This window comes from Myodes glareolus, chromosome 3 (assembly GCF_982192425.1).
Source record: "Myodes glareolus chromosome 3, mMyoGla1.1, whole genome shotgun sequence".
Classification (NCBI taxonomy): Eukaryota; Metazoa; Chordata; class Mammalia; order Rodentia; family Cricetidae; genus Myodes; species Myodes glareolus.
The window spans coordinates 65,208,437-65,235,637 of NC_142028.1; the positions used below are offsets into that span (position 1 = coordinate 65,208,437).

At 46.5% G+C, this 27,201-nt stretch overlaps 1 protein-coding gene and 1 pseudogene across 2 annotated transcripts; one reads left to right on the forward strand and one right to left on the reverse strand.

The window, feature by feature from the left end:
• Window positions 1-3,140: 3,140 nt before the first annotated feature.
• LOC125400536 (small nucleolar RNA SNORA70) lies at window positions 3,141-3,259 on the reverse strand (annotated as a pseudogene).
• A 1,079-nt stretch (window positions 3,260-4,338) lies between these two features.
• On the forward strand, window positions 4,339-25,663 carry Zbtb8a (zinc finger and BTB domain containing 8A). Of its 2 annotated transcripts, XM_085686637.2 has the most exons (6): window positions 4,339-4,357; window positions 4,619-4,708; window positions 11,517-11,611; window positions 17,133-17,953; window positions 19,633-19,802; window positions 24,987-25,663. In XM_085686637.2, exons 4-6 carry the CDS (start codon window positions 17,134-17,136, stop codon window positions 25,320-25,322), a joined length of 1,326 nt encoding a protein of 441 aa, XP_085542763.1. In that variant the 5' UTR covers window positions 4,339-4,357; window positions 4,619-4,708; window positions 11,517-11,611; window position 17,133; the 3' UTR covers window positions 25,323-25,663. The 2 variants fall into 2 exon arrangements, with proteins under 2 accessions (XP_085542763.1, XP_085542764.1); XM_085686638.2 differs by lacking the exons at window positions 4,339-4,357; window positions 4,619-4,708 and adding an exon at window positions 5,366-5,489.
• Window positions 25,664-27,201: the final 1,538 nt, after the last annotated feature.

A 27,201-nucleotide genomic window follows, 5' to 3' on the forward strand; every position in this document is an offset into this window, starting at 1 on the left:
TCCCAAGTGCTGGGATTAAAGGCATGTGCCACCACTGCCCAGCTTTCTTTCTTTCTTTCTTTCTTTCTTTCTTTCTTTCTTTCTTTCTTTCTTTCTTGTTTGTTTTTTGTTTCCTCTGTGTAGTTTTGGAGCCTGTTCTGGCTCTCACTCTGTAGACCAGGCTGGCCTCAAACTCACAGAGATACACCTGCCTCTGCCTCCCAAGTGCTGGGATTACAGGCATGTGCCACCACTGCCCGGCTTCTAAACCTTTTTCAGGCAGCTCATCTGAGAGTCGTCTTTACAGTTGGACTCTGCAGTCAAGCAGTGGTGGTGCATGCCTTTATTCCCAGCACTCAGGAGGCAGACGCAGGTGGATCTCTGAGTTTGAGGCCAGCCTGGTCTACAGAGCGAGTTCCAGGACTGGCCCCAAAGCTACACAGAGAAGCCCTGTCTTGAAAAACCAAACAAACAAACAAAATAACTTAAAGAAACAAAAGAACAGCTGGGCTCTGAAGTCTCTAGCAAGAAGGGGCCTAGGAAATCTGCCCAGTTTCAGGGAGTTCTTGAAGGTATTTCTTGTTTGACTCTCTACTTAAAGAACCACCTACATCCTGGATGGAAGTTTTAATCTCAGAGGAGACTGTTACACAACAACCATCATCCCTGACTCTTTTTTTCTTTCTTTTTCTCTTGGGTGGGGGGGAGCGGGTAAGATTTACAGCATTTCTCTGTGTAACCCTGGCGGTCCTGGAACTCACTTTGTAGACTAGATTGACCTCAAACTCACAGAGATCCACCTGCCTCTGCCTCCCTCCTGAGTGCTGGGTTGAAGGCGTGCACCATCACTACCCAACTGAGCCAAGAGTTTTTATTCACTAATGTATTTGAAGAGTCAGCAGCAAACACCTTGCTCATAGTAGGTGCTGAATAAATTCCTGTAAAATTGGAAGGAGATCCTGGAGAGATGGCTCTGCAGAAAGGGCCCTGGAGGCTCTCACAGAGTGTTAAATTGGAAGCATAGACCCCAGCCCCTCACATCTATTCCAGCCCCCAGGCCCGAGAGTTGTATTGGTCTGAACTCCAAATCCTGACCCCCCCCCCCCAGTCAGTACCACTCCCACAGGGTATTTAAACAAAAGAGGAACACGTGGTCTCGTTTGCGGCCTCCTGGTTCCCCATCTGGGCCACCCGAGAGCACAGGACTCCCATTAAACCTGGATATTTTTTAATTTGGCTTGTTTTGATTTGGCTTGATTGGGAATTTGCGTTGGCAGAGAAAACTCTGTTTGTGTTAGGAAAAACTCCTAACACAGAGGACCTAGGTTTGAGCCCCAGAACTCACTTGGTGGCACACAAGCATCTAAACTCCAGTTCCTGGGGATCCAGTCCCCTCTGCTGGCATCCACCACCAGCACCAGACACATAAGTGGCGTGGAGACATAGATGCACACAGACAAAACATTTGCAAACATAAAATTAAAATTTTAAAACTTGAAATGAATTCTCCTCTGTAAAAATATGAACTAGGGGCCTAAGCCTTCCTGTCCCTGGCTCTGCACTCTCAGGTGTTGCGTGTGTCACTTCCTGCTCTTGCACCATAAAGATGTTTTCAGGTCACAGGGGTCATTGCCCTCCTCATGGTCCACCACCCCCTGGTCCAGGACACTGTCACCCTGATTGTCACCATCACCATGGCCCCGGGAACCATGGTCCCCAAAATCACCATGGCCCCGGGCACCGTGGTCCTCACCATCACCATGGCCCTGGGCACTGTGGTCCTCACCATCACCATGGCCCTGGGCACTATGGTCCTCACCATCACCATGGCCCTGGGCACTGTGGCCCTCACCATCACCATGGTCCACATCACTGAGAAATGAGAAGACAAGACGAGAGGACACAAGATGAAGGGGTTACACAGAATCCCCAGCTGACCCATCTCCCCGTCTTACCCAGAATTTTCCCTTCCAAATAAATAGCCTCCTGGAGGCCATGTTTGTTCTCCTCAAAAAAAAAAAAAATATGAACTAGGTCAGGTGGTGGTGGCGCACACCTTTAATCCTAACACTCAGGAGGCAGAGGCAGGTGCACCTCTGAATTTGAGGCCAGCCTCGTCTACAGGCCTGTCCCAGTCTCCAGGACAGCCAGGGCTACACAGAGGAACACTGTGTTGAAGAAATAAAAGAAACAAAAAACAATATGAACTAGAGAGGGTTTTAAAAAAGAAAGACAAGAAAAACAAAAAAAGAAACAAACAAAAATCCACGACAACTAGAAAGAATAAATAAATAGTGATAAAGGAGACAGCACACTAGCATTGAGAAGTGTGAATTACTGAAGGCCAGAGGGCAAAGATAAAAGAAGAAATTCTCATTTTTTCCCCTTGGACTACAGTGTACCAGCAGCTTTATGTGGTCTCTCCAGAAACATGCTTAAAGAGCTCTTTTTGCTTTATGTGTTCATTTATTTTTGAGGAAAGGTCCAGGCGAATAGCCCAGGCTAGCGTGGAATGCCGAGTTCTACAGTTTTACCTTTGCCAGTTGCTGGCCTTACAGCACACCTGGCTCTGTTGGCCATCCGTATTCACTAACACTAAAATAAAACCTTTGGTCAGGTGCAGAGGCACACACCTCCCTTGTCAGCTGCTTGAGGGGTTGAAACGAGACACTGATAGACTGGGTCCGTAAGTTTGGGGTGGCGTGAGTGCGGATTGAAGTAAAACTCCACCATGAAAGAACCCCCACCTCCTCCCTCCGTGGTGAGATTTAGTACTGCACATGACTTGGTGGGGTACAGGAGAACACAGCGGATGCCCTCAGGAATGCAGGCCTGCCACTGTCCAGGGGATCACAATTGAGGATATAGTTGACCCCACAGCCATCGAGAAGGAGCCGTTTCTCAGGGAATACGTCTTCAAATTCACCTGCATTACATTTGATGGAACCCCACTGCTTTGAGATGTGGATCAGCTGGAGGCCAGGAACTTGAACTTGCCTCCAGGTGCCCCTCATCAGGCAGCTTGGTGTAGAGGACCAGATGGCCTGGCTTAAGGGAGCCCTGGCCTTTGTGCCCTGGGGCTTCCCAAAAACTCCCTGCATCTCATCTGCAGTCTAGATTGGGCATTGCTTCGAGATCAGGGACAGGAATAGCAGCTGGAGAATTGTTTCCTACTTCCTTTAGGACAAGCACATAGGTAAAAGGCTGCTCTGTGCAACCATTGCATGCCAGGCTCCCCATGGGGCACAGGGACCTTCCTGGTTGGCTTAATTGGCTGCCGAATGTGTTTTGTTTTGAGGCAGGGTCTACACAAGCCCTGGCTAGCGATAAACTCTCTTTGTAAACCAGGATGGCCTTGAATACAGAGGGACCTGCCTGCCTCTGCCTCCCCAGTGCTGCAGGAAGCTTTTGCTATTATGTCTAGGTCTTTCTGGGATAAACCTTCAATGAGGGTGTTAGCAGAACTGCACATTCAGCGATGCTGATAGCTAATGGTTTTCTCTTTTGGAGAAAGGGTCTCAGGATGTTCCCCTGGCTGTCCTGGAACTCACTGTGTAAGACTGGGTGGGGTGGCTTCTAACTCAAGGGATCTGCCCGCCTCTGCCACCCAAAATGTTGGAATTAAAGACTTGCTAACTGTTTTCAAACAAGCTTCCATTATCTCAAAAGGTGAGGAAACGCATCTACATCACAAAGCCCCCCTGGAGTGAACAGGTGTGCCCTACAGAGATGACTGAATGACAAAGAGGAAACCACAGACACAAGAACCTGGCCGCAGGACAAGTACTTGGGAAAAGAACCCCTCAAAAAGTTAACGTACACTTTGAAATGTTGAATTCCCCCCCCCATTTCATAATACACTATCCTGCAGTAATTGGCAACCAGTATGAGGAATAACAAAACTAATTTAGTTTATAGAATTTATGCTGGTGTAGAGTGAAAATTCAGCGACTTACTGTTATAGAAAATGCATAACCTGATGTTTGCGGCCTAAATATTAGGGACATGTCCGGAGAGAAGCTTGATATTCGATCAACTTTTGTACTGGAAAGTACAAATCCTTCTGTTTTTACTAGTTTTATATCAAGAATCATGTTCTCGGGATCTCAGCCTCTATGGGCTTGCCTTTTCAAAAGGCCTGCCGGGGACCTACGAAGGTTTCTAAAAGGCTATTCCTGACTAGAATAAGTGCTTCAACAAAAGGGGAAATTTTGTGGAAATTTCTTCCATTTGACGTTGCTAAACTTAAGTACAATAATGTCACATGTACTTATACAGTAATTGTGGGCACGCCTAAGTCCCTCCCTCTCTCCTTAAACCAATATCCCCACATCTTAGAAATCCAGCCCTTCTGCCCTCCGGAGACGCCTTTCCCAACGTAAAGTACAATTTTAAAATTTAAGCTCCCGACTAAAAGAATGATCCGCAGTCAATTGCTAGGGAATCTGGGCGCCCCAGTGCCTGCGGAGGGTGCAGCCGGGTGTGGGCACGGGCAGGGGGAGTGGGCGAAGCTGCTGGTTGGTGCCTGAAATCTGTGCGTTGCCCCTTTAATTGTGTCCTCAGCCCTCGGGCGTTTCTGTCCAACGCCCACGTCAGCAAATACCTTTTGTTTCTCCCACGTTGGGGCTACTTGTTTTAGGGCGCACAGCCTCGGCTTTGGAAGGGGGTGCCTCCCCCACCGGGAACCGGGAATTGCTCCGCAGCGCGCACGAGCGGCCAGAGCCCAGCGGTAAGTAGCTGCGCGGGCGCGGGCGCGGGCGGGCGGAGGGCGGCCGGGGCGTCGGGGCTGCGGGCCGGGCCGAGAGCCTGGCGGAGGGCGGTGGGGCCGCCGGGGTGCGCCCCGGGGATGCAACCGTGGCCCGTGCGCGGGGCGACGCAGGGGCGGCCGGGCGCCATTTGCAGCCGAGGGCGCAGAGCGGCGGCTCCGAGGGCCGGCGACGGCCACAAAGGAGGCGCGGGCGGCGGCGGCCCCGGGCGCGGCTGCGGGACAATGGCTGCGCCGTCGCCGCCTGCGCCCGCCCCGCCGCCCGCCCCGGCCGGGCCCCGGGAAAGGCGGGAAGGCGCCGGAGCCTCCTGGCGGCGGCGGTGGGGAGGCGGCGCCACGGAGTCGGGCGTGTCCGCAGCCGTCGGGCGCCGCGGTGGGGGAGGGGCGCGGGGCGCGGGGCGCGGGGCGCGGGGCGCGGGGCGCGGGGCGCGGGGCGCGGGGCGCGGGGCGCGGGGCGCGGGGCGCGGGGCGCGGGGCGCGGGGCGCGGGGCGCGGGGCGCGGGGCGCGGGGCGCGGGGCGCGGGGCGCGGGGCGCGGGGCGCGGGGCGCTACAGCCCGGCGTCCCCACTCCGCCCTTCACCCTTTCGCTTTCAATCACGACGCGACGGTTCCGGGCTTAGAACCGAGGGCAGAAGTATGGAACTCCGCTGGCTCCCGGGAGAATGTCCCTCGCATCTCCCACCTGGCGACACTGTCAGCTTTGGTCCCTTAGCGTCTGGCGCGCTTACTCGCCCTTGACCGTGCGGTTAGCTGTATTCCTCGCATTTCCAAGACGTGTTTGGAATGGGATTCACACCTAGCGGGCACCCAACCGCACACGCTGCTAACACCTAGAAGTCTTTATATTTGCAGGACTCTAGTTTCACTTTCATGAAATAGTTCACTCAATTTCTTCCGAGACGACTACCAGTTCAGTCTGTGTATTCTACCTGACGAAGACTCTTAAGCACGGAGTTTCAATCCTAGGCAGGAAGCAGCCCCAGGAGCAGTCTCCAAGTACCAAAAAACCTTCACTGATCTTTATCACTTAAATCTTACTGCTATTTGCCTATTTATTTTTTGTTTTAAACTGGGCTCAGGCTAGCCTTGAAATTTTGATACTCCTACTTCCACCTCGTGAGTGTTGGGATGAATTAGTAGAATTTCAGTCTGTTTTAACTCCTTCAATGGCATAATTTTTTTTTTTGCATTCAAAGAGGTTGATCTAAGGTTAGGGTTTTTTTTTCTCCCTGATTTTTATTTATTTTTTGAAGACAGGTCCCATGTACCCCATGCTGGCCCCAAATCTAAGTAATTTATGATGACCTTGGACTCCTGAGTCTCCTGCAGCCACCTGCCAAGTGCTGGGATTGCAGGCATAGATCTCCACACCTGGTACTATTCGGTGCTCAAATTGAATCCAGGGCTTCATACATGGTACACAGGCACTCTACCACTGAACCATATGCCCAACCCTCTCCAAGCTTTAAATGCTTCCTCACATCTTACCAAAAAGCCAAAGGCCCGTAAAGCCTTTAAGTCCCCAAGGCCTTATAGGAATTTGGCTCACTGTGCGTGCGTGTGTGTGTGTGTGTGTGTGTGTGTGTGTGTGTGTGTGTGTGTGTGTGTACGCACACACGTGTATGTTTTGCCGGGTTGAATTCAGGACCTTGCACATGCTAGGCAAATGTTCTACTGTTGAGATAATCCCCATCCCCAGGCCCTTACATTTTTTTTTTTTTTCCAGACAGTTTCTCTCTGTTGCCTTACCTGCCCTGAAACTTGATCTATAGACCAGGCTGGTCTCAAACTCAGAGATCCGCCTGTCTCTGCCTCTGGAGTGCTGGAATTAAAGGTGTATGCCGCCACCTCCTAGCCTAATTTTAAAAATTAATTTTATTTTGAGATGAGGGTTTCTGAGTGGCCTAGGGCTGCCTTGGACTTTCTTTTTGCTGCCTCAGCCACCCGAGTCAGGGGCATTGTAGACATACTACCGGTGGCCTGCTCCCCCTCCCTTCTCCCGCTCCGGTCTTGTTCCCCTTCAGGGCCTCTGCACCTGCTCTTAGCTTTACCTGAAGTAGTCTTCTTTCTGATACTTGGACATCACTCAAATGAAACATTATCTTCTAACTGAGGTTTTTCTCAACTATAGTTTTGAGTCTTTCTTTTTTTAAGTTCCAAATGGATGTTTTGCCCGTTTGTGTACCAAGTGCATGCCTGGTACCAGATGAGGGTGCTGGATTCCCTTGGATGGGAGTTACACATGGTTATGAGCCTCCATGTGGGTGCTGGGGAGCAAATCCAGGTTCTCTGGAGAAGCAGTGCTGTTAACCACAGCCCGTGCTCTTAACCACTGGGCCATCTCCCTAGCTGTTAGATGTGGGGTTTTGGTGTTGTTTTTCCCTCGAGGCAGGGCTTCTCTGTGTAGCCCTGGTTGTCCTGGAACTCACTCTGTAGATTAGGCTGGTCTCAAACTCAGAGATCTGACTGCTTCTGACTCCCGAGTGCTGGGGTCAAAGGTGTGCGCCAGCAAATGTTCTTATATTTACTTCTAAGATTTCCTGTTTTAGACCCTGTAGCCCATACATGCTGCTAAAACAAATCACCTGGGACTGGATGACACATAAGAAGATAAACCGCTGGGGGGGGGGGGTGCGCTCCTTTAATCCCAGCAGAGGCGGGGGTATCTCTGGGCTTGAGGTCAACCTGGTCTACAAAACAAGTTCCAGGACAGCCAGGGCTACAGAGAGAAACCCTGTATTTGAAAAACAAAACAAGAACAGATAATTTATTCTCACACCTGTAGATGCCGGGAAGTCCGTGATTAGGTGTTGGCAGTGCCCTGGCAGACGAAGGGTGCCCCCTGCTCCAGGACTGTACCTCGTCCCTACATTCGTCATGAGGACAACTCCGTGTCCTCATTAGTGAGATGTGGTAGAAGGATGAAGAGGGACCAGACCCACTTCTCCGAATCTCTTCATAAGGATGCTAATCCCATCCATGAGGGCAGGGCCCCTGTGGCCTGATGACCCCCTAAAAGCTCCTCCTAATACTCCCCCTCAGAGAATTAACTTTCAGCTTGAACTTTGGAGGAGACGCAGCCTTCTCCAGCACGGCTCTTAAGATGGACTTAATTCCCAATCTTCCCAGAATTACATCCTCCGAAGAGTACAATCCCTGTTCAAAGAACACAATTGTTGTTCCAGTTAGCTCAAATTTAGGAGCTAGGGATTTTTGCTAAGACCAACACACTAAGGTTTAGATAAGTGGTTCTCAACCTGGGGCCGCAACGCCCACAGGGGTCGAGTATTAGACGTCCCGCATATCAGATATTTCCATTATGGCTCATAGCAGCAGCAAAATTACAGTTATGAAGTGGCATCAAAAAGCATCTTATGGTTGGGGTCACCACAACACTAGGAACTGTATTAAAGGGTCGCAGCATTAGGAAGGTTGAGAGCCTCTGCTCTGGGTCAATGCTGTGTACAGTATCAGGCTTTACTTGTTACCCAAATCTGCGTGACTTTTTTTTTTTTCTATTCCAAAGACCTTCAAACTTAATGGTTCCAAATATATATAATTGTCTTTTCCCACCACCTTTTAAAAGGTCATCCACCTTAATGGGAATTTTGACTTCTGTAATCTTCTTCGGGACTCCTATAGATATTTAGCTCAGAGATATTGCAAATGTCCCATTTGACTTTTGGATGGGCCCTGAGTCTAACTTGCTGATACAACTTATAAGATCAGTCTACTGGAAAAGGAAAATCTAGAAGTCAGTATCCATGCCTGTGGCATAGTCCTGTATGCAGAAAATAAGCCTTTGTTTATGCAGGATGGTATTTGCCATTGTGAAGTATGCTAAATGGTATCAGGTAGTAAGGAGTCAGTTTACTGAGCACTTCCTGAAGGGACCAGCACACAGCTGGATGCTCCTTCTCAGACCCCGGATTAGGCATGGACCACACACCAAACACCTATTTTCTTTTTCTTTCTTTTTTTTTTAAAAATAATTTATTTATTTTTATTTTATGTGCATTGGTGTTTTGCCTGCATGTATGTCTGTGTGAAGGTGTCAGATCTCGGAGTTACAGACAGTTGTGAGCTGCCATGTGGGTGGTAGGAATTGAACCCGGGTCTTCTGCAAGAGCAGTCAGTGCCCTGTAAACCACTAAACCATCTCTCCAGCCCACCCCACCCCTCGCCACACACACCTATTTTCATAGAGAGATCCTTGATTAAGTAGGGAAGAAAAGTGGCTGATTAGAGCAGCAAAGGACCTTGCTGGTGTGATTTTTAGGAGGCAAAAGAGGGACGGTCTGTGTGAGAGTGGATTGAGTCTGTTTTCACTGGGCATGTTAATTACAGTAGCCAAAAGAGATTTATTTTTTGTTTTTTCCAAGACAGCATTTCCTTGTGTAACAGCTCTGGCTGTCCGGGAACTAGCTCTGTAGACCAGGCTGGCCTCAAAGTCAGAGATCAGCCTACCTCTGCCTCCTGAGTGCTGGGATTAAAGGCGTGCACCACCACCACATTGGTGTTTTGCCTGTGTGTCTGTGTGAAGGTGTCAGATCCCTTGGAACAGGAGTTACAGACAGTTGTGAGCTGCCATGTGGATGCTGGGAATCGAACCCCGGTCCTCTGGAAGAGCAGCCAGGGCTTGTTCTTTTTTCTAGTCATTTCTCTTGTGCTTTAGTTTCTTATAGAAGTTGTGAACCTCCTGACGTAAATGTTGGGAACCAAGCTTGGGTCCTCTTGAAGAGCAGCAGGTGTGCACACTCATCCTGTGAGCCATCTCTCTAGCCCTAACTTCTGATTTTCATGCTTGAAAAGCTTATTGGAAAATATAATACTATATATATATATATATATATATATATATTGGAGGCCAGGGAGACAATTCTGAAGGTGAAGACATTTGCCACACAAATGGCCTGAATTTGATCCCTGGAACTTCCAGGATGCAGGAGAGAGTCTATTTCCCCCAGCTGTCTTCTCACCTTCAGGTGCCCACTATGGGGTGTGCACATGGGAAACACAAACACAATAACAAATGATTGTAATTTAAAAATTGCAAGAAACATTTTCTGTAATATATGTACATGTGTGTATGTGTATTTTAAAAGATCATCATAACTGGATCACAATTGGAAGCTAGCCTGGGATACATAGTAAGATTATCCAACCAGGCGATGGTGGTGCACGCCTTTAATTCCAGCAGAGGCAGGCAGATCTCTGAGTTCGAGGCCAGCCTAGTCTACTGAGTGAGTTCCAAAATAGCCAACTCTACATGGATAAACCCTATCTCAAAAGCAAAAACCAAACAAGAACTACAGTTGTTAGCATAATGTCTACATTAATGAGATTCATGATATTTGCATACATGTACAACTCATGTGCTGTCTTGACAGCCATGAAAGCTTCCATAAACATGTCTGCTGACATTAACAGTCCAGCCGTGGGAAGACGGTTCCGCCTCATTTCTGCCTTGAAGCTCTCATAAAAGATTTGATATTTTACATGTGGGATGGTGGGTGGGGTGGGGGAGACTAACTGCAAAGGAGTCTGGGAAATGTGCTTTTTAGTTTTCCTAAAGGAAGTTCTAGAGGTGTCTGAGTATGCATTGGGGTGGAACGTGGTGATTGTCCCCCCAAAATGACATTTCATCAGCATGTAAAAGCTGTGTGGGACACAGTCTAGGCTTAGAAATCTGTTCTCGGGGCTGGAGAGATGGCTCAGTGGTTAAGAGCATTGCCTGCTCTTCCAAAGGTCCTGAGTTCAATTCCCGGCAACCACATGGTGGCTCACAACCATCTGTAATGAGGTTTGGTGCCCTCTTCTAGCCTGCAGACATACACACAGACAGAATATTGTATACATAATAAATAAATACTTTAAAAAAAAAAAGAAATCTGTTCTCCCTGATAGCTTAGAATTCACTTTTGCTGGCCACAGCAGAGACCATGACTGTGCCCGTAAGTCACCCTGGTGAGCCCAAAGGCTGCCAGGGTAACGGCTCCACCCAGGCTCTCCTAGCTCCTTAGGACTGGCTCACAGATGAGCTTTCCCTATGGCAAGAAGTTTTCCTCTCTCAGACTCCTGGATCTCCTGAGCATGGGAGGTAGCATGTGCCTTTAATCTAATACTGAGGAGGCTGAGGCAGGAGGATCAAAGATGTGAAGTCCATTTGGGCTTCATGATGTCGCAGCTAACAGAGAGTAAAACCTCCAACTTCTCAGTTTTGTTCAGTTTCCAGCCTGCTGCATTAGTTGCCAGTGTTTCCGAAACTTCTTTTGTAGCCAGTTTATTATTTTTTTGAGGCAAGGTCTAAGGCAGTCTTCAGACTCACTAAATAGCCAAGGCTAGCCTTGAACTCCTGATCCTCCTGTTACCCCGTTCCAAGTGCTAGGATTCAGGTGTGTTCTACCATGCCCTAAAGCATGTTAATTTATTTAGAAAGAAATCTAAAACATCAAAGCTATTGTGGTTGTTTTGTTTTTAGAGGGTTTCTCTGTGTGGCACTGGTTGTCCTGGAACTAACTCTGTAGACCAGGCTAGCCTCGAACTCACAGAGATCCCCCTGCCTCTGCCTCCTAATGCTGAGATTAAAAGCATGGGCCACCATCCCCACTGGCCAAGGCTATTTTTTTAAAACTAATGATCTGTGCCAAATTATCTATTTTTACATGCTGAACACTGATGCCTAAACTATAAATAAATAATTAAGTACCCTACCAGATTACGTCTCTTATTACAAAAGCTCACTCTGTGTGTCTCTCCTTTCTCTCCACAGACACAGCTCCTTTTGTGAAGTCATTGACTTGGAGTCTTTTCTCTTTGCCCTTCAATAGTCTTCAGGTATCAAGACTAGCATCTGTACATTTCAAGGTATGAAGAAACCTGTAGATTGAGACTGTTCATTCATTTCCCAGCCACCCAGACCCGAATAATCACACAGAAAATATATTAATTACAACACTGTTTGGCCAATATCTCAAGCATATTCCTGGATCGCTCTTATATCTTTATTTTTTCCCATGATATTTATTGAGCTCTACATATTGCTCCCCTCCCTGCCTCTCCTCTCCCCCCCTTCAACCCTCCCCCAAGGTCCCCATGCTCCCAATTTACTCAGGAGATCTTGTCTTTTTATACTTTCTACTTCCCATGTAGATTATATCTATGTAAGTCTCTCTCAGTGTCCGCATTGTTGTCTAAGTTCTCTGGGTTTGTGGTTTGTAGGCTGTCTTTCTTTGCTTTATGTTTAAAAACCACCTATGATTGCGTACATGTGATAATTGTCTTTCTGTGTCTGGGTTACCTCACTCAAAATAACGTTTTCTAGCTCCATCCATTTTCCTGCAAATTTCAAGCTGTCGTTATTTTTTTCTGCTGTGTAGTACTCCATTGTGTAAATGCACCACATTTTTTTTTAATCCATTCTTTGATCAAGGGTCATTTAGGTTGTTTTCAGGTTCTGGCTATGACAAACAAAGCTTCTATGAACATAGTTGAGCACATGTCCTTGTGGCACTATTGAGCATCCTTTGGATATATACCTAAAAGTGGTATTATTGGGTTTTGAGGAAGGTTGTTTCTAATTTTCTAAGAAATCGCCACACTGACATCCAAAGGGGTTGTACCAGTTTGCATTCCCACCAGCAATGCAGAAGTGTTCCCTTTTCCCCACAACCTCTCCAGCATCTTATATCTTTAATTAACCCATTTCTATTATTTTATATTTTACCACAAGGCTTGTGATTTGTTACCTCTTGTTTCTTGGGCAGCCACATGGTGTCTCTCTGACTCTGCGTACTCTATAAATCTCTTCCAGCCTGACTATATTCTGCCTTGCTGTAGGCCAAAGCAGATTCTTTGTTAACCAATGGTAATAAAACATATTTACAGCATACAGAGGGGAATCCCACATCAGAAACTATTGCTTTGGTGCTGGAGGTTGGCCTTGGGTGTTCCAAAGGAACTCCATTCTCGCCAAATGTGAAAAGTTTAAGTCTTTTACCTCATTAATATAAATATTAATTCTATATATCAGTAAAATACAATTTCTATTATTTTATGTGTATAGATGTTTTGCCTGCATGTTTGTCTATGTACTTCATGCATGTAGAGGCCAGAAGAGAACCTTGTATCCATTGGAACTAAAGTAACAGATGGTTGTGAGCCATCCTGTGACTGCTGGGAATTGAATTAGGGTCCTCTGGAAAAGCAGCCAGTGCTCTTAACCTCTGAGCCATTTCTCCAGCCCCCATAGTTATAACTGATATTATACCTCATCTAACCACATATATAGCCAGGTGGTAATAATAGTGTAGCAGCAGCACACGCCGTTAGTCCCAGCTCTCAGGAGGCAGAAGCAGGCAGATCTCTGAGTGAGACCAGCCTGGTCTACAGAGTAAGTTCCATGATGGCCAGAGCTATACAAAGAAACCTAGTCTCAAAAAACAAAAAAAAACAGCTGGGCAGTGATGCTGCACACTTTTAATCCCAGTACTCAGGAAGCAGAGGCAGGTGGATCTTTGTGAGTTTGGGGCCAGCATGGTCTACAGAACGAGTTCCAGGACAGGCTCCAAAGCATGTATAAAGAGCAGAATCTCACAATTATGCACTTTATATGTTATAGAATGTATTTATTGTTTTCACACTCCCTGTGCAAAATATTCAGCATTCTGATCTTGGTTCGTTGTCTCTGTTCACTTACTGTTAATTTTCTTCTTGTGTACACTTGTGCTTGTTTGTGCATGAGTGTGGGCATGCTTAGGTGTTGGTCCTCAATGGTCACCTTGTTTGAGGCAGGGTCTCTTGTTTGCTGCCTCTGTATGCCGGGCTGGCCAGCCCCCACATTCCTGTGGTGTCTTTGGTCCCTGTGTCCCATCTCACCAAGGCAGCACTGGGATTGTCACTGGGGAAACTGGGATTCCCATTTGCATCCTCAGTCTCCTTAGTAGAATAGTTTTAAAATAGGTTCAGAAGGAAGCTTGGGGACCATTTTGTTAGAGCTGGAAAGAAAAACAACAGGGCAAGCAAGCTGTAAATCTTGGCAGCTGCCAGGGGAGGGAAGTGGAGAGGGAAGAGAGGTAGATGATAGGTAGGTAGATAGATTAGATGACAGGTAGACAGACAGACAGACAGACAGACAGACAGGAGTTATACAGGCAGGCTTGGCAGAGCTGTGTGCTGGAGGCTCTGCAACTTGCTCCATCGAGAGTGGGATAAGGCCATGATCTCAATAAGGGGATAATCGTTTCTCCCATCTGCTTAGCATGTCTTCTGGTGAATCCGCTTTCCTGGGGAATGATCTCCTACCCAGGTGATGAATAGTCAGGTTAACCCTCGGGGGAAGAGACAAGAGTACACTATTCCAGTCTTTAGAGCATATCAGAATGCCATAGTTCTGCTCATATCTTATTTTTTTTGACTAGGAGCAAATAGTTTTCCCTTAATGGATCTCAAAACCCTGATAGCTCCATTTTACCCTATAATTTTTTAAAGCCTAAGAAGGGACAAAATTGATGCTTCTGTTTGTCACATTACCAGGGGTCCAAGGGAGCCCTGGAAAGCGAGAAATCCATCCGCAGTGGCCTCTGGTCAGGACAGAACCAAGAAGATTTTACACTTCTCCTGTCCCTAAACTGCTTAGTCTGTGTCTAGCTCTTGTGCTTATCAGGATTACAGATGTGCACCACGACGTCAGGATTTCTGTAGGTTCTGAGGGTCAGAATATAGGTCTTCATACTTCTATGACAAATTCTTTATATTCCAGCTGTCTCCAAGCCTCCTACTTACTGTCAAAATTTTAACGTAATGTTTTTCCTTGAGAATTTCCTGCATGTATACATGTATTTTGGCCATATCACTGCCCATTCCCCACCCCCAGCTTCCCCTGGGCCCCATACTTCCCCAACTTCACGTCCTTCCTCTCCATCACCCCCCTTCTTCTTCATAACCCACTGAATCCAGTTAATGTTGGCCATATGCACAAGAGCATGAGGTCATTCATTGGGTAACAGACAACCTATCAGTGGGCCGCAACCTCCCTCCCCCAGTAGCCGTGGACAGCTGTGTGCCAATGCCTCCTCAGTGAAGACTGGCGCTCGTGAGCCTCTCCTCGCCCTATGCTTCTATGCTATTCTTGTTGGGGCACCACGCTGCTGTGAGTCCATGTCCAGAGGACGGCATCCATTGCACTTCTCCCATCCTCTGGCTCCTGCAATTCTCTCTCCCTTTTCCTCTGAACCTTGGGGTTAGGGTTGAGTAGATGTGCCCTTTAGGCCTGAATATTCACAATCGCGTATTCTGCACACGTTCACTAGTTATGAGTCTCTGCATTCACTGTTGCCCACTACAAAAAAAGCTCCTCATGCCAGGCAGGGGTGGCGCACGCCTTTTATCCCAGCACTCATGAGGCAGAGGCAGGTGGATCCATGTGAGTTGGAGCCTAGCCTGGTCTACAGATCGAGTTCCAGGACATACAGGGCTCCACAGGGCTATACAGGGAGACCCTGTCTCAGGGGGGAAAAATGTTGTAGTGATATTTCATTTGTATTTTAATAAATAAAGCTTGTCTGAAGATGGGAGAATAAAACAGCCCCACTGGTCAGCTTTACAAACCAGGCAATGGTGACACACACCTTTAATCTTAGTAGCCACACTAGTTTGCCATAGAAACCAGGCAGTAGTGGTGCACCCCTTTAATCCCAGCCCTAGGGATGGAAAGAGACTGCTCTCAGTCTCATTCTGAGATCCTGGAGGCAGGATCGCCATTTCGGACTGAGGTGGAGATAAGAGCCAGGGGCTGGCTGTTTTGCTTTTCTGACCTTCAGGTTGAATCCCAGTTCGTCTCTGGGTTTTTATTAATCGTGCTACAGAATGTTTAGATCTATACTTAGGAATTTGGGCTGTAGATAAACATGTAAAAGCTAACAATGGAATTGAGGCAGGCAGCACAGGGACTGATTTAGTACCCAGGGGTTCCACTTTTTTTTTTTTTTCAGTACAGAGTTTCTCTGTGTAGCCCTGGCTGTCCTAGAAATCACTTTGTAGACCAGGCTAGCCTTAAACTCAGAGATCCACCTGCCTCTGCTTCCAGAATGCTGTGATTAAAATCATGTTCCACCTCTGCCCGGCCGACTCCACCTCTAACCACTGCCCGGCCAACCCCCCCCCCCCCCGCCCACCTCTAACCACTGCCCGGTCAACATCCCCCACCCCCTGCCTCTAACCACTGCCCGGCCGACCCCACCTCTAACCACTGCCCAACCAACCCCACCTCTAACCCCTGCCCGGCCAACCCCCCCCTACAATGCAGCTGGTGGCCTAGCGCCTTCACCCTGCATTCATCTGCAGCACTGCACTTACACCTCTCTCTAGACAGCAGAACAGGGTCTCCAGACAACTGTGTCAAGCTCCTGATAATTGGGTAAAAGTCCTCATGCATTATGAGAAATTGCTCTGCTGCGAAGCTGCATCCCCAACTGTTTTCTTTACAGAAAGTTTTGAAGCAGTCTCTCCTAAGTGTGCCAGGCTCGCTTAGAATGGTGCCCAGAAGGGTGCTGAGAATTCCTCCTAGTCACAACCCGACTTAATGGAACGAGGCAGTATTTACCAGGCGCAGGCATGTCTACCTCAGAAGCTAAAGTCTCTGCAGAGATAGCAGAACCTTATAGATCACATGGAAAAGGGAGCGCAGACTCCACTGCTGCGTTTGTTTTTGTCTCGTGTTTTTTTGGTGCTGTAGACTGAACCAGGGAACTCTCCCATGGTAATATATACCTGTAGGCCGATTTTTCTGTCCCCAGACTGATTGGGATGTGTAAACCCTTTCCTTCCCAAATGGAAAACAAAGTCCCTGTTAATAGAAACTGTGAACGTGACATTAATGAGCATTGGTAGATACCCTTCGGGGCTAGCCTGAACTCTCTACTGCAGTGATATTTTATTTGTGTTTTATTTTGAGATGGTCTTGCAAGTTTTCCAGGCTGAGACCCGAACCCTCTCTGTAGCTCAAGCGAGCCTTGATTCTCCTGCCCACCTCTGAGTAGCAGGGACTACAGGCCAGCGCAGCAGATCCTGTGGACCCCATTATCTTCTGTGTCTTGGGGACTGTGTTCCTAAGAAGGAATAGGTTTAGATCGGGAACGAGCCTTCTGATTCCTATTTTTGCCGACTCATCCCAGGCTTGTCTCTTGGTCCTTCTCTGGTAACCGCGTGTGGCTCCTCTCTGGTAACCGCATGTCGCTTCTCCCTGGTAACCGTGTGTCAATCCTCCTGATAACCGCGTGTGGCTCCTCTCTGGTAACCACATGTCGCTTCTCCCTGGTAACCGTGTGTCAATCCTCTCTGGTAACCGCTTCTCGCTCCTCTCTGGTAACCGCGTGTCGTTCCCCTGCAGAATGGAGATCTCCTCCCATCAATCACACCTCCTGCAGCAACTGAACGAGCAGCGCAGGCAAGATGTGTTCTGTGACTGCAGTATTCTCGTGGAAGGCAAGGTCTTCAAAGCGCATCGAAATGTCTTGTTTGCTAGCAGCGGCTACTTTAAGATGCTGCTGTCTCAGAGCTCAAAGGAGACGAGTCAGCCAGCCACAGCCACGTTTCAGACCTTCTCCCCGGACACCTTCACAGTTATCCTGGACTTCGTCTACTCCGGCAAACTCTCTCTTACTGGACAGAATGTCATAGAGGTGATGTCCGCCGCGAGCTTCCTTCAGATGACTGATGTCATTAGTGTATGCAAGACTTTCATTAAATCTTCCTTGGACATCAGTGAGAAAGAAAAAGATCGCTATTTCAGCCTCTCAGATAAGGACAGCAGCTCGAATGGTGTGGACCGCCCCTCTTTCTATAGTGGCAGTTGGCAGGAGGAAAGCGCATCTCCCCGTTCTCACCTGAGCCCAGACCAAGGCCCAAGTATAGTAAGTGGAAAGTTGTGGCCCAAGTACAGTTACCACACAGCGCCCCAAAGGAATGCTCAGCAGCCATTGGCCAACGAACACAGGAAGGATGCCCTTAAAAAGACCAAGCACTTGCGACTGTCACAACCTTCTCAGGTTGTTCATCTTAAGCCTGGTAAAGCAGAAGCACGGGCGTCCGATTCCTCCAGCCGCGTTTCCCAGTCTGAAGAGCAAGTACAGATTGACGCTGAAGGAGACTCTGCTCCCGCCGGTTTCCAGTATAGCCAAGGATCTGACGTCGCATCCAGGAGCTTTCCAGGTACCCAGAAGAGCCTAAGCCCCTCCCCAGGCCCAAATACGTGCCATGGCAGTTGAACCAAGTGATTTTTTTTAGAGTTTTTTTTGTATTTACTTGTGTGTGTGTGTGTGTGTGTGTGTGTGTGTGTGTGTGTGTGTAGTATGATGTCCACAGAGGCCAGAAAAGCATATTAGATGCCCTGGACTTGGAATTACAGACTGTGGTGAGCCTCCTGACATGGGTGCTGGGAACCAAACTCTGGTCCACTGGAAAAGCACCTCAGTTTTTTTAAGTTATACTTTTTTTACTCAAATTTATTTCATAGGACATAAATTTAAAATGTTTAATTCAAAATATAATACTGAGTACATTTAATGACAGTTGAAAGAATAGAGAGAGTACTCAGATTATATACACACATGCACACACACATACTATAAGTCATACACACACACATACATGAAAAGAAGAAAAAGGGAAAAAATGCCTGACAGTGTCTTGAGGCAGCAACACACTGTGCATGACTTAGTCCTGGATTCTATCTCCAGCCCGACAACACAAAGCATTAACAAGTATATAAAAGGAAGGCAAGGGTGTGGAAAATAGAAGCAGAAGAAAGCAAGCTCTTACAGCTGCGTGTGGTAGGTCACACATATAACCCTAATACTGGGACGCTGAGGCAGGATGCTCATGCTGAGCCCTAGGCCAGCCAGAACTACTCCGTGAACCCCTGTCCTGAAAAGCAAAGCAAGCCCTTGGTGGGATGGATCACTTGCCACCAAGCCTGATGTCTTGAATTCCACCCCTGGGGTCCACAGAATGGAAGGAGAAAAGCCGTGGCGACTCCTGCGAGTTTTCCAGACTTCCACACGCTCAGTTTGGCAACCCGTGCACCAACATGTAACTTACATGCACGCACATGCACACATCACAAATAAGTAAAAAAAATATATAATCTTTAAAAATCTAAAAAAGAAAAAAGAAAAAGAAAAAAAGAAATAGGGATTGGAGGTTTACCTCAGTGGTAGAGCACTTGCCTAGAAATTGAAATGCCCTGGGTTTATTCCTCAGCTGGGGATGAGGGGTCTCTTTTACATGGTGACACACAGTTTTAATCTTTGTTCTTGGGAGGCAGAGGCAGATGAATCTCTGTGAATTTGAAGTCAGTCAGGACTGACAGTGAGAACCTGTCTCTAACAAACAAACAAATTCCCCCTTAAAAATGAATTGCTAGCTGGGCGATTGTGGCATACACCTTTAATCCCCACACTCAGGAGACAGGCAGGAAGATCTCTGTGAGTTCAAGGCCAGCCTGGTCTATGAAGCGAGTTCCAGGACAGCCAAAGCTACACAGAGAAACCCTGTCTCGAAATGCCCCCCTACCCCAAAATTTAATTAATTAAAAAAGTCAATTGCTTTATTTTTGGCCTGTGTGTAGTTTTACAATTTGGTGCTACCTTTTTTTTTTTTCATTTAAAAATCTAACGTGGAGTGAAATGATAAGGCTGGTAGTCTAAATGTACCTGGTCTTTGTATTCAAGTTACTCTTGTGTGCCCAGGATGACTTGACAGCGTGGTTAACTCAAGTTGTTTGTCCTTGACCCTCACAAGATTGGGCTCACCAATGTCTTTGGATCCCTTACACTAACAGAAGTGTTCCTATGGTCTCTGAATGATCTAATCCAACTGTCTCGTGACAGATGATCTGCCCAGGCTGCGATTCAAGTGCCCATACTGCACACATGTTGTGAAGCGGAAAGCAGACCTCAAACGCCACCTGCGCTGCCATACAGGAGAGAGGCCCTACCCGTGCCAAGCTTGTGGGAAACGCTTTAGCAGGCTAGACCATCTGAGTAGCCATTTCCGAACAGTATGTAGACGCGTTTTCATCGTTTTGCTTCCTGTGAAATCTGTGCACTTATCTGCTTTTCTTTTCTCTCTCTCTCCCAATTCTCTCTTTCTCTCTCTCTCTCTCTCTCTCTCTCTCTCTTTTCCCCTTCTGGTCCTGTAGAATTGCACACTGCATCACGCATGCTGAACAAGCTCTCTACCACTGAGTTACACCCCTGCCTCTCATTTATCTACTTAAATAATGGAAATTGGGAATGGGGCGGTGACTCGCTTGCCACACAAAAGTGATCACTTAACTGTGGGTCTCCAGCACCCACATAGAAAATAATCCACGGGTGGTGATACGCACATGCAATTCTAGCCCTCTGACAGTAGAGAGCAGAGGCTCCTGGGAGCGCCTTGATAGCTACTCTTGCTAAATCAGTGAACTCCAGTTTAAGTTAAAGACTCTTAAAAAAAAAAAATTAGGTAGAGGGTCTGGGGAGGTGGCTCAGAGGTTATGAGCACTGGCTGCTCTTCCAGCTTCCAGAGGTCTTCCAGCACCCGCATGGCAGTTCACAACCCGCGGTAACTCTCAATTACAGGGGATCAGACACCCTTTCTGTACTCCATGGGTACCAGGCACACAACCCGCGGTAACTCTCAATTACAGGGGATCAGACACCCTTTCTGTACTCCATGGGTACCAGGCACACAACCCGTGGTAACTCTCAATTACAGGGGATCAGACACCCTTTCTGTACTCCATGGGTACCAGGCACTTGTGCTGCACATGCATGCATGCAGGCAAAACACTCTTATACACATAGTAAATAAATAATCTTCTAAAAAATAAGGAAAGTAAGCAGTAAGGAAGATACGGAACATCCACCTCCACATGTATGTAGTACACAAACAGGTACACATATATATAATACATGACCACCCATCTAAATTCATGGGAGAAAACCTCTTCCCACAACTCCACCACACTAAGAACTCTTGGCCTAGTGAGATGGCTCAACAGGCACCCCGCGATCTAAGCTTCATGACCCTAGTTTGATTCCCAGAACCCAGAGGAACCCCACAGTTACCCTCTAGCTGTCACATGTGGACCATGGCACACACACTCACAGACACACGTGCACACAAGTAATAAGATTCAAAAAAAAAAGAATGATTCCAGAAATACTATTTTTGTTTTGTAAAGAAATGCGTAGATTTGTATAAAGTTTTATAAAAATTATTCCGTGACTCAATGGGTAAAGACACATCTGTCACACCTGAGAACTCACTTCAATTCCAGGGACTCACCACAGTAGAAAAAGAGAACCATTTATTTATTTATTTATTTATTTATTTATTTTTATTCTGTTTTTTTCAAGACAGGGTTTCTCTGAGTAACAACCCTGGCCTGGCCTGGAACTGGCTCTGTAGACCAGACTGGCCTCGAATTTACAGAGATCCTCCTGCCTCTGTGTTCTGAGTGCTGGGATTAAAGGCGTGTGCCACTACCACCCAGCCTTTTTTTTTTAAGAGCCAATTCTTGAAAGTCATCCTCTGACCTTTACATGTGTACTGTGACACACATGTACACAGAGATGCACACTAAATAAGGTATAAATACAATCACTGGTCTTGAACTCAACGAGGACTACATGTCTCTGCCTCCAGGATTAAACAGGATTAAAGGTGTGCACCATCATACCCTGCATATATATATATATATATGTGTGTGTGTGTGTGTGTGTGTGTGTGTGTATGTATATGTATGTATGTAAACAGGATTAAAGGTGTGCACCATCATACCCTGCATATATATATATGTATATGTATGTATGTAATAAAAATATACTCACATACACACACATACACATAAGAAAAACAAATATTTTATTTATATATATGCAAATATATATTAAAATATATACTAAAATACCATTTCCTGAAAGAACCAGCTACCAAAAATTCTCCTTTGATCTCCACATGCCTCCCAGGGTACTCATGCAAGCACACGGTAACACATACATCATGTAATCACCACCAACATAACAGCCTTTTAAGAGGGGCAGAGAGGGGCATGCCTGAAATCTATTTATTTATTTATTATATATTCTCCCAAGATTCTCTTCTGTGCTTTTTGTTTTTTACTTGCTGTTATATCGCCTGTGTTCCTTAGTGAATATCTACCTTTCCATCGCAGGAAAATTTGATTGAGCACGCAGTTCAGTTCTGATTCTCCCATGCTCCCCATCAAATATCTTTTACAGCTGGTTTGTCTGAGCCAGAGGCAAGTCCATCTCATCACTAAAACCCATAAGTGTATTTTTAATCTAGCATGGTTTCCCCCCACTCACACCCTCCTGCCTCATAACACTGGATTGTTGAAAATACTAAGGCATTTATTTTACAAAATATCCTCCCTGGAGTTTGCTAGCTCTACACAGTGCTATTTCGCGCATTGTTTTACCATCCTGCACCTTTATGTACTGAAGTTTCATCCTTAATGGATTCAAATAAAGCCCTTTTGGCCAGAACACATCAAGGCCAATGTATATCTTGCGCGTCACACAGGAAACACTAATGTTTGTGAGCACACCTTGAACACTTTGCTGGGATCCTGGTACCCTGCACCCACCTCTGCACACTCACAGGTGCTGCCTTTGCTGGGAAAGAATCTTGGGGACCGATCTGGTATCTGCAGCTGCCCATTTCCCCCACAGCCATTTAGTTAAATGGTATTTTCAGAGCAAAGGGTCGATGTGGAGATGGCAAGAGGGCTCGGTGGGTGAAATGCTCTCTGTGCCAATCCAAGCAGCTACAAGGCCAGGTCTACACATCCTTTTTTTTTTTTAAACAGGGTTTCTCTGTAGCTTTGGAGCCTGTCCTGGAACTAGCTCTTGTAGACCAGGCTGGCCTCAAACTCACAGAAATCCACCTGCCTCTGCTTCCCGAGTGCTGGGGTTAAAGGCATGTGCCACCACCACCCAGCTATATACATCCTTTAAAACTTATTTTAGGAGGCTGGAGAGATGGCTCTTCCAGAAGACCTGAGTTCAATTCCCAGCAACCACATGGTGGTTCACAACCATCTGTAATAAGATCTGGAGCCCTCTTCTGGCCTGTAGGCATACATGGAGGAAGAATACTGTATACATACTAAATAAATAAAGCTTTAAAAACTTATTTTTAATGTGCAGTTTCCCCCCTCCTCCCCTGTGTGTTTATCTTTCTGTGTGAGTATTTGTGTATGGGTTTGTACACACGGGTGCAGTGCTCATGGAGGCCAGAAGAGGGAGTCAGATTCTCTAGAATCTGGAGTTACAGGCAGTTGTCCAATGTGGCTGCTGGGAACTGAACTTAGTCAGGTCCTTTGGGAGAGCAACATGTGCTTCTAAACACTGAGCTAGTCACTCCAATCCTACATAGATAGATAGATAGATAGATAGATAGATAGATAGATAGATAGATAGATAGATAGATAGATAGATAGATAGATAGATAAAAATTTTTAAATATGTATGAGTGTCTGTCTGCCTATATGTAAGTGCATTGCATACTTATGCCTGATGCCCTCAGAAGCCAGAGAGGGTCTTGGGTCTCCTGAAACTGAATGTTTGGATGATTGTAAGTCACCAGGTAGATGCTGAGAATTGAACCCAGGTCCTCTGGAAGAGCAGCCAGTGTTTTTAACTGCTGAGTCATCTCGAGCCCCCATCTAACTTTTTGGGGTTTTGTTTGTTTCAGTCAGGGTTTCTTTCTGTATCCCTGACTGTCCTGGAACTCACTCTTGTAGACCAGGCTGTCCTCGAACTCAGAGATCCACCTGCCTCTGCCTCCCACTGCCCAGCAGCCCATCTAACTTTTTTAACCGAAGTATCTCATGATCAATAAGTCAGTTGATCCTCACTTTCAGCCCTATGGGCAGCATCCCCATCAGTGGTAAAGAAGCAGGCAGGGATAACTGTCTGATGTGTGGAAGAAGTATGGTCTTGGTTATTTAAACCTGTCTCCATTCAGGGTAGTCAGGTTCCCCTCTGTGTGGATAACACTTTTCTCTGCTCAATATTTTGAACGATAGTTTGAAACTGGTTTATCATGTTTAAATTCGTTCTGAGACACTTAGTTAATAAATGACAAGGATGCTGCCGAGCCAGGATCAGGAGCTGAGCCTCTATCCCCCAGTGTGTTCCACTTTCTAGCCAGGATCAGGAGCTGAGCCTCTATCCCCCCGTGTGACTCACTTCCTAGCCAGGATCAAGAGCTGAACCTTCTATTCCCCAGTGTGATCCACTTCCTAGCCAGGATCAGGACCCGAACCTTCTAAACCCCCCACCATGTGGTCCACTTCCTAACCAGGATCAGGACCCAAGCCTTCTAACCGCCCTCCCCATGTGGTCCACTTCCTAGCCAACCTTTTATTAACAAAAATAACCAGCGATCATTGCAGAAATGTTGGGATTTTTCTTTCTCTAGTAAGAAAAACAAGTACACGAAGTAAATTTTGGGTTTTTTGTTTGCTTGATCTCTAAGTTAAACTATATAAAGAGTCTTTAGAACAGGGTCAGTGAGGTAGCTCAGCAGTTAACAGCGCTTGCTCCACAAACCCTGGTCATCTGTGTACAATCCCCAGATCCCACATCAAGGAGGAAGGAGAGAACTGCACATGCCCCACCATACACACAATAACAACACAACAGCAGCAACAGTACTTTTTCAGCTCAGCAGTGGCGGCGCACGCCTTTAATCCCAGCACTCAGGAGGCAGAGGCAGGCAGATCTCTATGAGTTCAAGGCCAGCCTGATCTACAAGAGAAGGCTCCAAAGCTACAGAGAAATCCTGTCTCAAAAAAAAACCCCAAAAAACAAACAAAGAAACAAAAAATAGAACAGCACATGGCACATAGTGTTTAGAACTTTCACACTGGGAAGGAACCCCCTCCTCACATGTCAAAATACTCTTGGGTTAATGGATGTGTAGAATTTTTAGGTATTCGATAGTAATGAGAAAACCATTACAGCCATTATTTGGAGAAAGCTGATATGTGATGTGTATTTGGTGTACATGTGTTACTAACACTTGGGAGCTTTTCTGATAATTAGGCGTCAACTTGAATTTAAATGCATGGCTTTGAACATCTTACGTGTATGAACTGGTCCCTAAAATAGCAAACTAACCCACTTTTGAAATTTTTATTTTAATTACTACTTAAATCTCTACGCAGATCCACCAGGCATGCAAACTTATCTGCAGGAAATGCAAACGCCATGTGACTGACCTCACAGGACAAGTGGTCCAGGAGGGAACCAGGCGCTACAGACTGTGTAACGAGTGCCTGTCTGAAGTGGGCATCGACAGCCTCCCTGCTGACCTGGAAGCCGAGCAACAGTGCGTGTCCCCCGCAGACGGAGATAAGGATTCCCGATGGCATCTAAGTGAGGAAGAGAACAGATCCTACGTGGAGATTGTAGAGGACGGGTCTGCAGATCTGGTCATAAAACAAGTTGAAGATAGTGAGGAGGAGGAGGACGAGAAGGAAATCAAACCCAACATTAGGTAGCCTGAAGCGTGACTCGTTGTGGAGCTGGCTGGCATGCCTGCAGTTTACAAGGACATCTGTGTCTCTCCGTGGGCAGAGCCTGCTTGATGGATTTCTCCTGCTGGCTTAGACGTGACCTGATGTAACTTGCATGCTTTCCGAATAGGTCATTGTATCCATTCTGAGCTCTGTGACCCTGAAATACATGGCTCTCTGGGAAGACCTTGCTTGCACTGGTGGACGATCAGTTACCCTTTCTGTTATCGCGCACATGCCATTTCCTTTAACTATGGGAAAAATCTATTTAGCAAACTTTTTTGAGTAAATATTTTAAATAAATCTATCACAAAACTTTAAGACAATCTTCTTTTCTTTTAAAAAAATATTTATTTATTGTGTATACAGTGTATATATACATGCTTGCAGGCCACAAGAGGGCACCAGATCTCATTACAGATGGTTGTGAGCCACCATGTGGTTGCTGGGAATTGAACTCTGGACCTCTGGAAGAACAGTCAGGGCTCTTAACCACTGAGCCTTCTCTCCAGCCCCCGGCAATCTTCTATCACATTTTTCTGTATTCATTTTGTTTGGGGGAGGAGGCGTGCAGGCGCTAGGACATGTGTGGGAGCGGAAAGAGAATTTGTAGGAGTTGGTTCTCTCCTACCATGTAGGATGGAATTCCAGTCATCGGGCTTGTTGGCAGGGCCCCATACCCTCACCCGCCAATAAACCTGCCTGCAAAATGTTAACACATTTTAAACCTGAATCTCATAAGGAACTAAATAAGACTGAATTTGGGAGTCTGGCTACCCAACAGGAAATTTATTAAAAATTTCAAGTCTAGGGGCTTGGAGAGATGACCAAGCAGTTAAGAGCACTAGCTCCTCAGAGGACACATGTTTGATTCCTAGCATGGCAGGTCACAAACATCTGCAACTCCAGTTCCAGGGGATCTGGCACCTACTTCTGACCGCCATGGGCATCAGGTGCTCAAGTGGTATACAGACATACATACAGGTAAAACATAAAGTTAAATTTTTTTTTCTGAGCTAGTGAGTTCTCTTTTTTGTTGTTTTTGTTTTGTTTTTTGAGACAGAGTTTCTCTGTATAGCTTTGGAGCCTGTCCTGGCACTAGCTCTGTAGACCAGGCTGGCCTCAAACTCACAGAGATCCACCTACCTGCCTCTGCCTCCCAAGTGCTGGGATTAAAGGCATGTACCACCACCACCTGTCTCATAGTTGAATTTTTTTGTCATAAAATTAATATTACTCGCTGAGCATAGTGGTGCCCACCTTTAATCCCAGCACTCAGGAGGCAGAGGCAGGTGAATCTCTGTGAGTTCAAGGTCAGCCACGTCTACAGAGTTCCAGGACAACACAGAAAAACCATGTCTTGTAAAGCTAATAAATAAATTTTTAAAAAAGAAAAAAAGCAATAAATAATAATAATAATACTCTTGAGTGGCTGGAAAGAGCTCAATACAAGAGCACTGACTGCTCTCTCAGAGGAGCTGGATTGGTAACTCCAGCTCAGAGGACCCCAAATCTTCATCTGGTATTGCTGGGCACTGCATGTATGTGGTACGCAGACATACATGTGTGAAAAAAAGCATGCATATAAAAATAAATCTTGCTAAAAATTACTTTCATCAGCTAATATTGTTGGGGGGATTAAGTAGAGAGGATGGGGATGGTTCAGTAGAAAAAGCACTTGTTCCTGAAGGCATAAGGACTTGAACTTGGCCATTAACCCATGTGAAAATCTATACATGGCTAGTGCCATATGTAACCCATGTTGACTGGATACATGGGAATGAGCAGATCCTAGAATGAGTTCCAGGTTCACTTAAGAAGCCCTGTCTCAAGAACTAAGGCAGAGAGTGATAGAGGAGACATC